Genomic DNA, 13,306 nt, shown 5'->3' with positions numbered 1-13,306 from the left:
ACAAAGGAGACTTCATTATGTTAGGAACTCTCGTCTGAAGTGAAATACATAATTACAGTGAAGATTTTCTTTGCATGTAAAAATGTACATAGGAATGGGCATTGGACATAATAAAGTTTAATCAACACAGGAAGAAAAATAACTTCGTATTTTGTGTCATTTTGTTATGTTCAGAAACTTAATTAAACAAAAACTGTAAAAAGACATTGTGAGGATCAAAATTCTCATAATTTTTGTTCTCTTACAAACGAAGCAATGTGTCAATATCAAAACATAACTACCAAGCCTTTAAGGCATTTATGACCCCTTATTTATGCCATGGTTGTAGCTTTAAAGTCTTACTTTAAAACAGCCACATTTTCTTAATCTATTATAATTACAAAAAGAAATTATCCAAATTATTTAAAGGTTGTTTAAATTCTGATCAGCCATAAACTTTCCCAAGGGTTGATTTAGTTGCCACTAGAAAATTAGACAATAAATATAGATTTGTGAATGTGTAAATGTATGTCTATATTATAAACTTTACTTACTACTATATATATGTTAATGTGTATTCTTTTACTGTTTCAATACTTCTAATCTGCTATCTTAAAAGTAAAGGCTAAAAATAATTTTATAATTTGTTGATTGATGCTAATGTATTTGGAAAAATGAATTACAAAAATAAAATTCGAATTATTTTGAAAACCAAAGATTCAATTGCTAATAGTCTAGTAGCCTGCACAGTCACCAGTACAGAAATTTCGGGATGAATTTGGATTCCAGCAGTTGTCAGGGATGGGGCATTTCTCGTTTGATCCAGAACAGGTATAGGCAGTAGGCACCCATATAGGAGCAGTCACATTTGTATCCACGGGGCGGTGCTTTCTTTATTTTACATCCAGAAGCTTTGGGGATACCCATAAATCCGTTTTTGTATTCATATTCACAATCACAGTCTGAAAAATCAAAAAGGATCATTATCAAAAGTCTGTTTTTAACTTTGCAATTATTTGTTCTTCTAAACAAAATTAAATCAAAGTAGAATTTTAAAAATTCGATTGTGTACATTCAAAACTCACAATATTTCTTCTTCAAAAATTTTACTTTGCAGGGAAAAGATATACGCTTGTATAAGCCACTTTAACTGTTTGTTTTAAACAACTTAAAAACTCCGAAAGGTCTTCTAACCCTTCTAAAATAAAGCCAAATATCATCAATTTTCAATTTAGATATTTCAAAAGAAATTACAATAATCATGGATCTTTCACGGAAAATCTACTCTGTTATAAAGTTTCTACATAAATACTCATTACCAAAATAATCATCATAGCCCTCACAGTCCCCAAGTCCCAAAACACATGAAGAATATGATGTGTCTGGATTGACACATTTTTCATTTGTTGGTGCTTTGCAATCAACAGTTTCCCCAGAGCATGTGTAAGACAGTGGGGCAACATATTTACACTTGCATGCCTTTCCGGGGCGAGCTGCTCTTGACACTTTACATCCTTCATCTCCACCTTTTGTGTAATCACAATCACAACCTATAAAGTATAAATATGATTTAAGCAAGTTAATTTTGCTCTTTCAAGTTCTCAAATGTATTCTAGCTAGAAATTCTATTTTATTATTTTTAAAATCTGTTTATTTTGCCCAAAAAAATGTATTAAATGTTAATCATTGACAAATTATCTGCTCTCAGGGCTTTTAAGATTTAGAAAATCAAAATTTAATTACATTTAATTCAAAAAATTAATTTAGTCATGCTTAAATCTAGGTGCTAAAAGATCCAAAAAAGGCAAATACTTGATTATTAAACTACCTATATCTTTTGAAATATTTAACCTATCAAAAAGTAAACAAACCCCTAAATCTGTATTTGGAATATTCGGAGGGAGGTCTTGGGCTCGCAAATTTTATTTAAAGTTGAAACTAAAGAGATATGCTAAAAAAACGTCTTTTTGGAACATATAACTATAATTATGAAATGCTACCAGTCGAAGACTACTAACCTAAATTTTTTTTTTTCATATTTGGACTTCATAGACCCCTAAAAACCGGGGTTGGTTTGTTCAAATGTGTAACATCAAAAAAGTCAATTGACGACCTCCTTTAATATACATACATACTACATAACCTTTTTTGAAAAAAGGAACTTACTAAACTCATCATCGCCTTCACAGTCCCCACTTCCTTGTTGACATGCTTGAAAGGATGTGTCTGGTTGTTTGCATTTATTATCATTAGAATCTTTACAGTTAACAACAGAGCCCTTGCATGGAAATACTAATGGTGCAACATAGGAACACTTGCAGGCCTTTCCAGATCTTGCAGGTTTAGTGATAAAGCAGCCTCCACTTGCACCACTGCCAAATACATTGTTAGATCAAATTCGTTCATCTTTGATACATCAAATGGATGTTCCAGAAGAAAATTTGAACTTTAAAATTTCACAAATCATGTATATTGAAGTTGTCAAATTTGTCTATGCTTTGGCTTGTTTAATATTGTTCTCATAATATAACAAGGATTAGGATATAGGATTTTAGGGCAGTACTATCAAGTTCTATTTCTTGCAAGTTTAATCCATTAAAAAAAATTGCAGTATTATTTAAATTTGTTAGTAAATTATTAAAAACAAAAAGTTTTATTTGAAAATCTAGCAAAGTTATTGTGCCTGGTGTAGTCGCAATCACATTCATCTAAATAAGGCTGATATTGAAATAAGGAAGAGGGAAGTAAAATTTCAGCATAGCATGCAGAAAATTCCCAATTAAAAAACAAACCTTCTGGAATGTTCGGTCATATTTTGAAAAAGCACAAGCGGGGTAGGATTGTTCCCCTAGTTCCATTTCTCCCAAAAATATTCTTAACTTATTTTCTAGTATTTAAGGATGACACAGGTAAAACTAAAATTTAATTGAATCCATGCTTTAAAATAAAATGTGAGATATTAGAAACCTCCTCCTGCCTCTCCCTAATTGCAAAATATTATCCACGAGCGTGGAGGGCATCCCCCATAAGCATCAATGAAATCCAACCATTTTGAATTCCAGTTTAAACTCACCATCTCCAGGTACAGTAGACGTCAAGATAGTAGAGGGAAAGGTTGTTGTAGTTGTACCAGGCAATGTTGCTGTAGTATTGAACCTTATATCTGGTCGGCATAACAAACACCCAAAACACCCAAAATAATGCAAATCCAAAGTTACAAAATGTCTAAAATTTTAAAAAATCCAATTAGCTGCAAAATAACCATTTGGAAATATCTAGAATTTTATTTTTTTATTTTGGTGTCAAAACTCAGGACAGGCTGGGTTTCAGAACTTTCCCTGGAAGAAAAGATTATTCATAAATAAAAATCAAAGGTACTGAGTTTTTGCAACAAACTCAAATCTTCTAATCCCTAGATCTATGAAACCTGATTTCAAACTTAGATTATTTGATCTAACAAAATTCATAGTTTGAAATACCAAAGGTTTACCACATTCGATTGAAAAGATATAAAAATTGAAATTAAAAAATGATTTCCGGTTTTCAATTCTAATTTTTGTCTATTTCTTTACTGTGAATTTGTTAATTTCAATTTATTTTCGTTCGTTATTCAAATTAACGATCAATATTTAACGATCGTCCAACGAATTCCTTCGTAAAAATACAATTGTGAGGTAAAAGAAATTATAGTTCACAATTTTTGTCTACTATTTGCTCAGCCATTTCGAAATCTAAATTGTTTCTAACAGTAATTAGGGATTATTCTATTTTGATGCGGATCAGGAATCTGAATCCGTCGGGAAGAAAAATGGACCAAACCCGGATCCAGTTCATGAATATTCCTTAAGGATTTACTGATTTTTGAAACTAAAAAAAAATTTTCTACACTTATTTTTCATGGATCCATGGATCCAAATATTTTTGCAGATCCGGATCCAGACCCGGACCACGGAAGCCAAAATGTTGCGGAACCAACAGATCCTTTTCGAAAAATAAATTTATTGCTTTGTAAATCTATTCTTTATTGATGATTATGAAAAAATCTAAATATAACGCTATTTTCAGAGTTTATTGTGCACATCTGTTGTTAAGCTATAGGACAATGTAAATTTAACAAAACCGGAAAGAATTAAATATTTATGAATAAAATAACAAAACATTTAATTATCTAGCTACATAAGCCTCAACAAATTGTTTTTTGCTTCTTTTTTGTACAGATTTACAGATTTTTGTGAACAACATGGGAGAAAAATAAAATGTTGGCGTCTTTGTTGATAGAATTATATTTCCATAAGTTTTTTGTTCAAATTTTCAAAAATTAGAAACATTAGAAAATACGAAATGTCTGCAGTGACTCACCAAGTTTGCAGTGGCATGTCCGATTCGCAATGGTACCCCGTCCGGCCTTGCAGCTCTTGTTTGATGAAGAATGCATTAGATGTATAGAATTTGTGAGAATTTACAAGCTCTAGAAAAACATCGATATCTTCCATGTTATTGATCATATAAAGGTGTAAAGAATACTGATTTAATCCTCTTTAAATGTAGGTTTGTTTTAAACCACAAGGACAGTCCCTTTAATAATCCATGTTTTTTACCTTTATACTTAGTTATCACTGGCCACTGCAAACAAAAAGTTTAGCTAGAGGGAGGAGGACATTACTGCTACGACTTTGTGATCTCGTATCTTACACTATGTATTTTCCTGTAATTAGAAAATCTTCCGAGATATTATTTCTCACAATTGTCTTGTGGCATTATGAGAAATAATGTCCCCGAAGATTGGATTTTTCACTAAATTTTGCGAATTTTAGAGTGTTTTTTTTTCGCGTTTTTTCGGTTTAAAATGGAATAAAATTATGAAAGCAATTGACTCGTGTATAATTTGGGAAATTGTATTTTTGCCGGGATTTTTACTGAAATTAGTTTGTTTTCGGTAAAAATTCAACCCTTAAATCCTTCACTACGTTTGGGATTTAAACTTTTAAATTTTAACCTCAAACAAACTAAATTAAGTAAAAATCCCGGCAAAGCAACCCCCACACACAGAGGCGCAACTAGGAGTTTGGCTAGGGGGGGGCAATATATTATTTTTTTAGGGTTTGGGGGGGTTTTAGGGGGGGTTTTTCCCCCCCTTTTTCGAAAATTTTCAAAAACAAGAGTGCTTTTTTATGGGTTTAAAGTCGAAAAAAGGAAATTTTAAGTTGTTGCATGCAGATTTGTTCAATTCAAATCGATTTGTTGTTCTTGTGTTTTTACAAAATTTATGCTTCCAACAGCTGTAAAATGAATGATATGAGTCAATTCATTGAATATGTGTGCGAATCGCAAAAGAGTATTTTTAAGTACCTGGTTTAATTACAGATTAAATTGCAAGAAATAATCATTTATTGTTTCTGGAAAAAAAAACATAAAAATACATAGGTAAATAATAATTTCAATCATCTACATTGAAAAGGACAGATAATGTTACCTTTTCTCTTGAAGTTATTGAATTAATGATTGATCTAACCAACATTCATAATCTAAATTCATTTTCGATTTTACAGAACTTCTGTCAAAGAAGATAAATCTTGTTAGTTATCAAATATGATAATCAGTTAGAAATTTGCCAGGTTCAGAATTTTCTCTAGATTTGGAACTGAGTTTTTGCCACAAACTCAAATATTCTAATCCCAAAATCTTTGCACCGAGTGGTGTAAACATTTGATATTTCAAACTTGGAATATTTTACCATAAGAATTCAAAGTTTGATATCTACGAGTACTCTATAAACTCAACACAAATAAAATACAATTCAGAACTTTTTTTACATTAACAATAGCCTTTAGCCTTGAGAATTGAGAAAGATAAAAATATTTTTTTTAAAACTAACTATAGTATAATAAAATTTCTACAATAACTCTATTGGTTTTCTTATTCCTGTGATACTGTTTTTCGCCATTCTTTCTTTCTTTTCATTCTGCACCAAGAAATGTTAAAAAATTATCTATCAATGTTGATCTGGTGTACTTTAACTTTTCTAAAAAATGATGATCTTGTTCTTTCACCATGTGCTCATTTCAAATTATGATCTGTTTTTTTTCAACAAGTGCTCATTTCAGATCTAGACAGTTCAACAAATATGTTTTCTAATCATCTAGACCAGGGAACAGGAATCCAAACTATGGAGGTTTATTTAACGGCGTAGTGACCTAACTGCGTATTAAGTTTGGTGCATCCTTATATCTATCTATCCATCTTTTCTACTTTTCCGGGTCAATCTTTTTATAAAGAAAGTTGTCAATGTTCTTTTCTAAAAAGGAGAACAGTATGGGTGGGCGTCATTATTAAATCATTTGTCATTTTTTAAAAACATTATAATTGGGTTGGAGCTTAGAAATGTAACGAAACATTGTTTCGACATTTTATAAGTGATTCAATTCAAAAAGAAAAAAACCCGCGAAAATTTGTCTAAATTTTAATCAATGAAAAATGGCGGCTTGAAAATCAACACGTGATCAACATCAACAATTTAAATTGTTACTGGAAAAGAAGCGCGACACGCCCAATAAAAGTCTAGAAAAAGTATAATCATGTATAATATTGCAATTGCAATGTATAATATTACAATCAGAGAAATTTATCTTTTTTTCTTTTTTAAATCCAGAACAAATTCTTAACCCCTTTGAATGTTGAAAGCCAACGTCAAATTCATTGATCTTGCGATTTAGGCTAAATTTGTTCCAACGTTCTGGGTCGACTCTACACTGGGTAGTACGACTGAATTCATGTAAAGTACATGATATACCGGCTCGGATCATGCATCTTTTAGAGTGGGGTGAGTAGATTACAAATGGTTACGACAATCTACTGACAGTTAGGGTTTCCAGTCATATATGTGTTACGCATAATTACGCGTAACACGTAAATAACATGCTAATTATGTATACAAAAGAAAGTCTAGTTTCGCGTGATTAAGGCGTAATTACACAAAATTACATAATACAAAACCAATCCGTAATTAGTAAAGTACATGTAAATTCTCTTAAATGAATATAGCGGGAAAATATGTAAAAAGATATGCACGTTACAACCATGTCCAATCTGATTGGATAATTTTACATAATTGAAGTTTCGCTAATTACGCTTAATTATTACAAAATTTCGCAAAATTACCTTGTAGAAATCACACGAAATTACAGCGTAATTTCGCAAAATCAAAGTTTTACTAATTACGAGTAATTATTACAAAATTTCGCAAAATTACTTTGTAGAAATTACGCAAAATTACACCATAATTTCGCGATAAATTCAAGTTTTGCTAATTACCCATAGTCATTACAAAATTTCGCGAAACTACTTTGTAGAATTTACGCAAAATTACACCGTTGCAGTTTTGCCAATTACGCAAAATCCTGCGAAATTACACGCAATGAAAATTATTTTGCGTAACTTCACGTAACTACGCGTGAATAATCTATTACGTTGGAAACCCTACTGACAGTCAAAGAATGGATAGAAATGGTATCGTGCCCTGCCCTAACAAAGAGTACATCTACTGCACACTGCAAATTGTATAGGGTTACCCGCAAAGGATGAGGCTTCAGAGACGACTATACTGAATTTATACTGTCTATAGATCCGTATTCATCATTCCGTGCAACTGTAAAATTGGTTCTCTCTTTTTTGAACCATTTTATAAGCCAATAAAAGACTAAATTAAAGGCAGAAAACTTCATTCAACATTAGGATCGACATAATTTAAGAGTCTCATCTTTTGTGGGTAACCCTGTATAAGGTTGTAACTGCATTATTATCTACCGCGCAATAAACAAAAAGTGTATTTGATCCATGTTTAATCTTGAAATATATTCGTAGCACTATTAAGTTCTAATCACTGTTTGTTAAAAATTTTCTGAAATTAAGACAGTTTAAAAATTATATAATTTTATAACCTAAGTTTAAGGAGGGGTAAAATAGACCTTTTAAACATCTCTTGTGCATTTTATATGACATTCTACAAATCCCTTTAAATCTATGTTAAAGGGACTGACAGCGTAATTTTAAGTGATCATCTGTGCAACTATGGCATCGTTCGATTTACAACCGTACCCTTGAACCTGAACAAATATGAATTGGATATGCATCTTTTCGTTTATTTTTATTTTGGTTTCTCTGCATACATACTTGTGCATTTATTGCTTGCAAGAAACAACGGAAAGATTCAAAGAAATTATACTTTTCAATTTAGAAAAACGAAGTTATCTTCCAGATTTTTGATCAAAATAAGGTTTCAGGGTACCGTGGTTAATCAGGAATGGCTTTCTTTTCCTAGATTGCGCTTCTACATTTCCTTTAAAGGGACTGTAAAGGAAAAATAAAAATGGGTTAAGTCTCGGTCTGTATCACGTTATCAGTATGCTGCACTTTCATTATTATCTATTATATCTATTGAAAATAAAAATTATAAAATAATAATTGGAGAAAACCTAAGTTGTAATTAGGTTTCTCTGGGATATCTTCGTTTTCAGATTGGTTGCTTGTTTGCAGAATATGATCTGTTAAAACCTATATTCTATACAAAATTGTCATGGGCGTATTCAGGAATTTGTCTAGGGGAGGCCTTAATTTTTTTTCTCTTTCCAGGGGGTTTAACACCTGTTGGGGCCTGAAAACCACCTGAAATCAAAAGCTTTATATCAATATCTCGAGATAGGAACATCAGATACAACTTTCATGGGTCGCGATGAAGAGCTTAAGTGATTAGCTTTCAGCCTATACCCCCTTTCAGTTTTCCTTTATAGTCCCTTTAACACCAAAGTACTGGAAACTAAATATAGGATTTGTTTTAAAATACAAGGATAAAAATCAGGTTTTTTAGTTTTATTTCTAAGATGATGGGAAAACTATATACTGCACGGATACAGGAAATGGATAGTTTTACAATACAACGGAATATGAGAACTGTAAATATAGATCAGTTACATCATAATATTGATTTTTAAAAGTTTTTGATCTTGAAAACATTTTTGTTTACTATATGGAATTCTTCATTTATTATTAATCATTTTGCATTAAAACAGATTTTATAAATCTTTTTTTAAATAACCATTTAATATAATTATCAGCATTAACTATACTGGGTTACCCACAAAAGATGAGACTTTAGAAACGACTGTACGGAATTTAATCTGTCAGTCAGAAGAAGAACCTAGAATATTTATATTAAATAAGCTTTAGATCCGTTACAACCTCATCCTTTGTGGGTACAGCCCTGTATCTAGTCTTAGGATTCCAGTATTGAAAGAATATCAAGTTTTAAAAATTATTTCATTCACAGTATGTTTTATAGTATTAAATTCAGAAATAATAAAAAACGTTGATTGTTGTCTTCGTGTATACTTTACCTTAAATATGTAGCTATAGATATTTTGAATTTGTGACTGGCAGTCGTCGTCGTCGTCGTCGTATATATTAATACAATGAAGACGATTTTGTATTCCAATTTAGCTTTTTCTACTAATCTTTCCAAAAGCAGAGACACGCATATGATAAGTTATCAATTAACAGCGTCTCTTTGCTTACTTGTAAACTAGTAAGGGATCATAACATTATTAATAACGTCGCCTTCATTGTATTGATAAAATCACCGACCACTGTAACAAAAAGTTGCCGATGGAGATACCGAGATCAACCGTTGTAGATTAGCGCCATTTATGACAAAAGATTTGACCCTTATGGCACAATTTCATAGGTTCAACAGTTAAAAAGTTCAAAATCCGCAGAGGTATTCTTGAATGAAAATGAAAGACGACAAACAGTTCGCTTTTTTAAGTTCAAGGTTTACAGATACAGGGTGTCCCATGTCATATTAGATCGTCAATGGGTCTAAAATACAATTTCCGGGACTAATAAGAAAATTTAAGGAGAATAGATCATTTTGAAAAATTGAATAAGACTAATATAAAAAATTTTCTTTAAAAAACTGCTGTTTTTTAAAAAATATTTTATGTTTATTTTGGCGTCATAAGCTTGGAGATGATCTAATATGATATGGGACGCTCTGTAGAATAAGAATATTTTAATAGGTTATAAACCCTATATCTAACAGTGAGACCCATTAAAACTGTGGAATGTGAAGACGAAAATTAGGCAGTTGTACAGGGTGTCCCAGGATACATGAAAATTGGTGAACTGTTTTAAATGTCTTCTTCCATATACGGTATTAGATATTAAAGACTTTCCGTAGTTTATTACGTTAAAAAATCTCGAATATATTTTACTGTTAAATTAATTTTACTAAAATATAACTGCCATATGATATTTTGTATTATTCTCTTAGGTATTAAACAATACAAGAAGTTATGAAAGAAGACATTTTAAACTTTTCATCAACTGTCTATTTCGTGGACACCCTGTACGTATATTTAATGTTGTTATAAAGCTACTAGGGTTACCACTTACCAATAGTTTAAAATTCATATTAATAAATAATTGGGTCTGGTACACCGCACAAAGTTTTCTGTCCACTGGACTATTTACAATCATATCTTGATTCCAAAAGTCGTCTTTCAATTCCATTTTGGGTCTCATTGTATGATTACTAAACTGTACTATTGAATGTTATGGCGAATGATAATAAAATAAATTAAATACGATGATAAATAAAATTTTTACAATTCATAAATTAAATATTTTAAAATTAATTTAAACTATTTCAAATATATATAATTATAATTAACTACGAGTAAGATTTCCGAGGCCTTCGTTGTATGTATACAGGGTGTCTCATTAAAAATATGTATTAAGCGAATCCACTAAAAAGAGTTCCTATTTACTAAATAAAATCTAGATTGTGTAGTGTGTATAGTCAATAAAAATCTAGGCAATTGATTTACTTAAAGATATTGCAGACGATTTTAAATTTATCTCAAAAATATTATTTCTTCTTGGGACTCCCTGAACACAATATCTTAATACAGTGATAATCACAAGGATGTAATGCAAGGAAAGTTATTTCAGAAGTCTACGTATCTTTGTTACTGTAGTGTACTGTCTCCGGGTGGTAATGTAAACACAAGACGGATGTCATAGCCTGACATGGGATCCAACTTTCACATAAAAAATCAATGAAATATTCTGGTCATAGGAAACTATTGTGAATTATAAAAATTATCAAATTTAATGCTTTTAACCTCCTCGGATACTACGACCGCAATTAACTTTCCTGGCATAACACCCTTGGATAATCAGAAAACTGTGGAATAGAAAGACGACATTATAGAAATACTTAACTGTATTTGATGTTGTTACAAAGCAAATAGTTATACTAATAACTTATTAGTTCAATTACTATGTGAAATAGTCTGTTTGCACTCCACAATTGCTGTGTCCCATGCCCATTGGACTATTTAAAGTCATAATTTGAGCCAAAAAATCGTCTTCTTATTCCAGAGTTTATGGTTATCACTGTATTGTCTTTGATTAACAAAGAAATTTTCCACGATATTAAACAAATATTCTAAAATTCACATTTTAACGTCAATTAAAAAATCGTCAAGTCGTCTTTTAAAATTCTCGTGTTTAATAAAACACTATGTGATTCATTCATTTGATTGAGTTTAAAGTAACGAACATTCTCTGAATTATATGAACATTTGAACAACTGGAGCTGCAAATCGAACTATTTTGTTAACACTTGAACATCTGGCTGAACTTAGAAGATTCAGGCTGAACAGTGGATGAACAAAGAACATGATTGAAAATATCGAACAATCCTAAAATAGAATATTTGGTTTGCAGATATTGTATAGTCATTATTAAATATAGCCTTTTTCTTAAAGGAAAGAATGCGCGCTATTTAAAAAAGAAAAAAAATCAATTTAATTTCAAACATATCATTCAGATATTACAACCTATAGTCATCGATTATCTTTCGCCACATTTGTATATAGTTGATTTTTCATAATATGTTTTAATTGTTATGATCTGAGAGTTACTTATAAAAACATTTCTTCCTGGTTCGAGGAATTTTGGTAATGAAGACGACATTTTAATATTTTCCAGGAATGTTCGAAAACAAGTTGTAAGCTGAATATTATTTTAAAAAATAAAATCAAAACATATTATGAAAAATCAACAAAATACAAATGTGGCGAAAGATAATCGATGACTATAGGTTGTAATATCTGAATGATTTGTTTGAAATTAAATAGATTTATTTACGGTCAAAGTCGTATGTTGCATCTTTCTGAATTTGTATGGACACTACGTTCTTCGGTATTAGTCGTTTTTAACAATTTTCTCCTTATAGACGCAACAGATAGAAGTAAGATTAGTAGCGATCAAAAGCGCTTTTTTATCGTATTTAGCCTATACCCCCTTTCATTTTTCGCAAACACTCCCTTTAAATAGCATTCTTGAACAGTACAAACGTCTGTTTAATATTTATCAAAATGGGTTTAACAAATCTGAATCTAACTAAGGGGCATTTCTAATGGAATGTCATTAATAAAACTTTTTTGGGCATCCTCTTTAAATAAATAATCGTCTCTGAAGTCTCATCCTTTGAGTGTGACCCTATAAAGTTGATGGGTTGCCGTTAGAAAACATTAACATTTCAACAGCCCTCTTTTTTATAAAAAATCCTATATCTTTGTATTTTTTTTTATTAAAAAACAAAATCAAACCTTTGAAAAATATTTTGCTTATCGGCGAGATGATGCGTGATACTTCTGTTCATCCTAAAAATACATAACAATTATCTTACAATTTAACCCAGACCTTCGGAAACATCTAAAGGATCCTTAAAATGTCGTCTTTACAAGGTTTCAATGTGGTGTATACTGTCATACCTAAATCTCAGTAATTGTAAAAATAAACATATAGCCATGAAATTTAAAATTTAAAACGCCTATTGATTATTCAATCTGGGATAAACTGTATAAGATTTATAAAGAATTGATTTAGTGCGCAATTATTATTTCGCTAAAATATAACAATATCTGAATTTGGTCGTGGAGGTAGAATTTTAAACGGCTCTTCGGTTTTGATACAACTTTTTGTCTGATAAACACCGCGGAAGATATCCTCGATTTTTACTTGTAAAAGTTTTGAATCCTGTCAAATTCCTTCATTGTCTGCTAATTAATCTGCGAGTCACTAAACCCCAATTTGCCAGAAAATTCGGATGTTAAGTTAAAGGTGAATTGGACTTGATAAACTTGATTGGATTTGATAAACTTGTGAATTGGACTTGATAATTCGACTATAGTGTGACACTGACAGTGTGTCCTTTTTATGTCGAATAAGTAGGACAAATGAATGATTTTTTTCTAATGGGGGG

At 30.9% G+C, this 13,306-nt stretch overlaps 1 protein-coding gene and 1 long non-coding RNA gene across 2 annotated transcripts; both read right to left on the bottom strand.

Moving 5' to 3' along the window:
* Window positions 1-604: 604 nt before the first annotated feature.
* LOC111707759 (uncharacterized) lies at window positions 605-3,292 on the bottom strand. Its single transcript, XM_023480901.1, has 4 exons — window positions 3,053-3,292; window positions 2,146-2,351; window positions 1,299-1,529; window positions 605-941 (listed from the first exon to the last, which is right to left on the bottom strand). Exons 1-4 carry the CDS (start codon window positions 3,151-3,153, stop codon window positions 775-777), a joined length of 705 nt encoding a protein of 234 aa, XP_023336669.1. The 5' UTR covers window positions 3,154-3,292; the 3' UTR covers window positions 605-774.
* Window positions 3,293-11,555: 8,263 nt separating this feature from the next.
* LOC111707762 (uncharacterized) lies at window positions 11,556-12,750 on the bottom strand. Its single transcript, XR_002766523.1, has 2 exons — window positions 12,651-12,750; window positions 11,556-11,738 (listed from the first exon to the last, which is right to left on the bottom strand). It is a non-coding gene; the product is annotated as an uncharacterized LOC111707762 (long non-coding RNA).
* Window positions 12,751-13,306: the final 556 nt, after the last annotated feature.

This window comes from Eurytemora carolleeae, unplaced genomic scaffold, assembly GCF_000591075.1.
Source record: "Eurytemora carolleeae unplaced genomic scaffold, Eaff_2.0 scaffold583, whole genome shotgun sequence".
Taxonomy (NCBI): Eukaryota; Metazoa; Arthropoda; class Copepoda; order Calanoida; family Temoridae; genus Eurytemora; species Eurytemora carolleeae.
Note: the sequence above shows the minus strand (reverse complement) of the source record. Positions and strands in the feature narration are given on the sequence as shown.

Excerpts from the sequence above, each read along its gene's own strand:
- LOC111707759 (XM_023480901.1), bottom strand. The coding sequence starts at position 3,153 with ATGCCGACCAGATATAAGGTTCAATACTACAGCAACATTGCCTGGTAC. Across the intron at positions 2,352-3,052 it reads GTCTACTGTACCTGGAGATG|TGGTGCAAGTGGAGGCTGCT; the intron begins GTGAGTTTAAAC and ends TGTATTTGGCAG. Across the intron at positions 1,530-2,145 it reads TGAAGGCGATGATGAGTTTA|GTTGTGATTGTGATTACACA; the intron begins GTAAGTTCCTTT and ends TATACTTTATAG.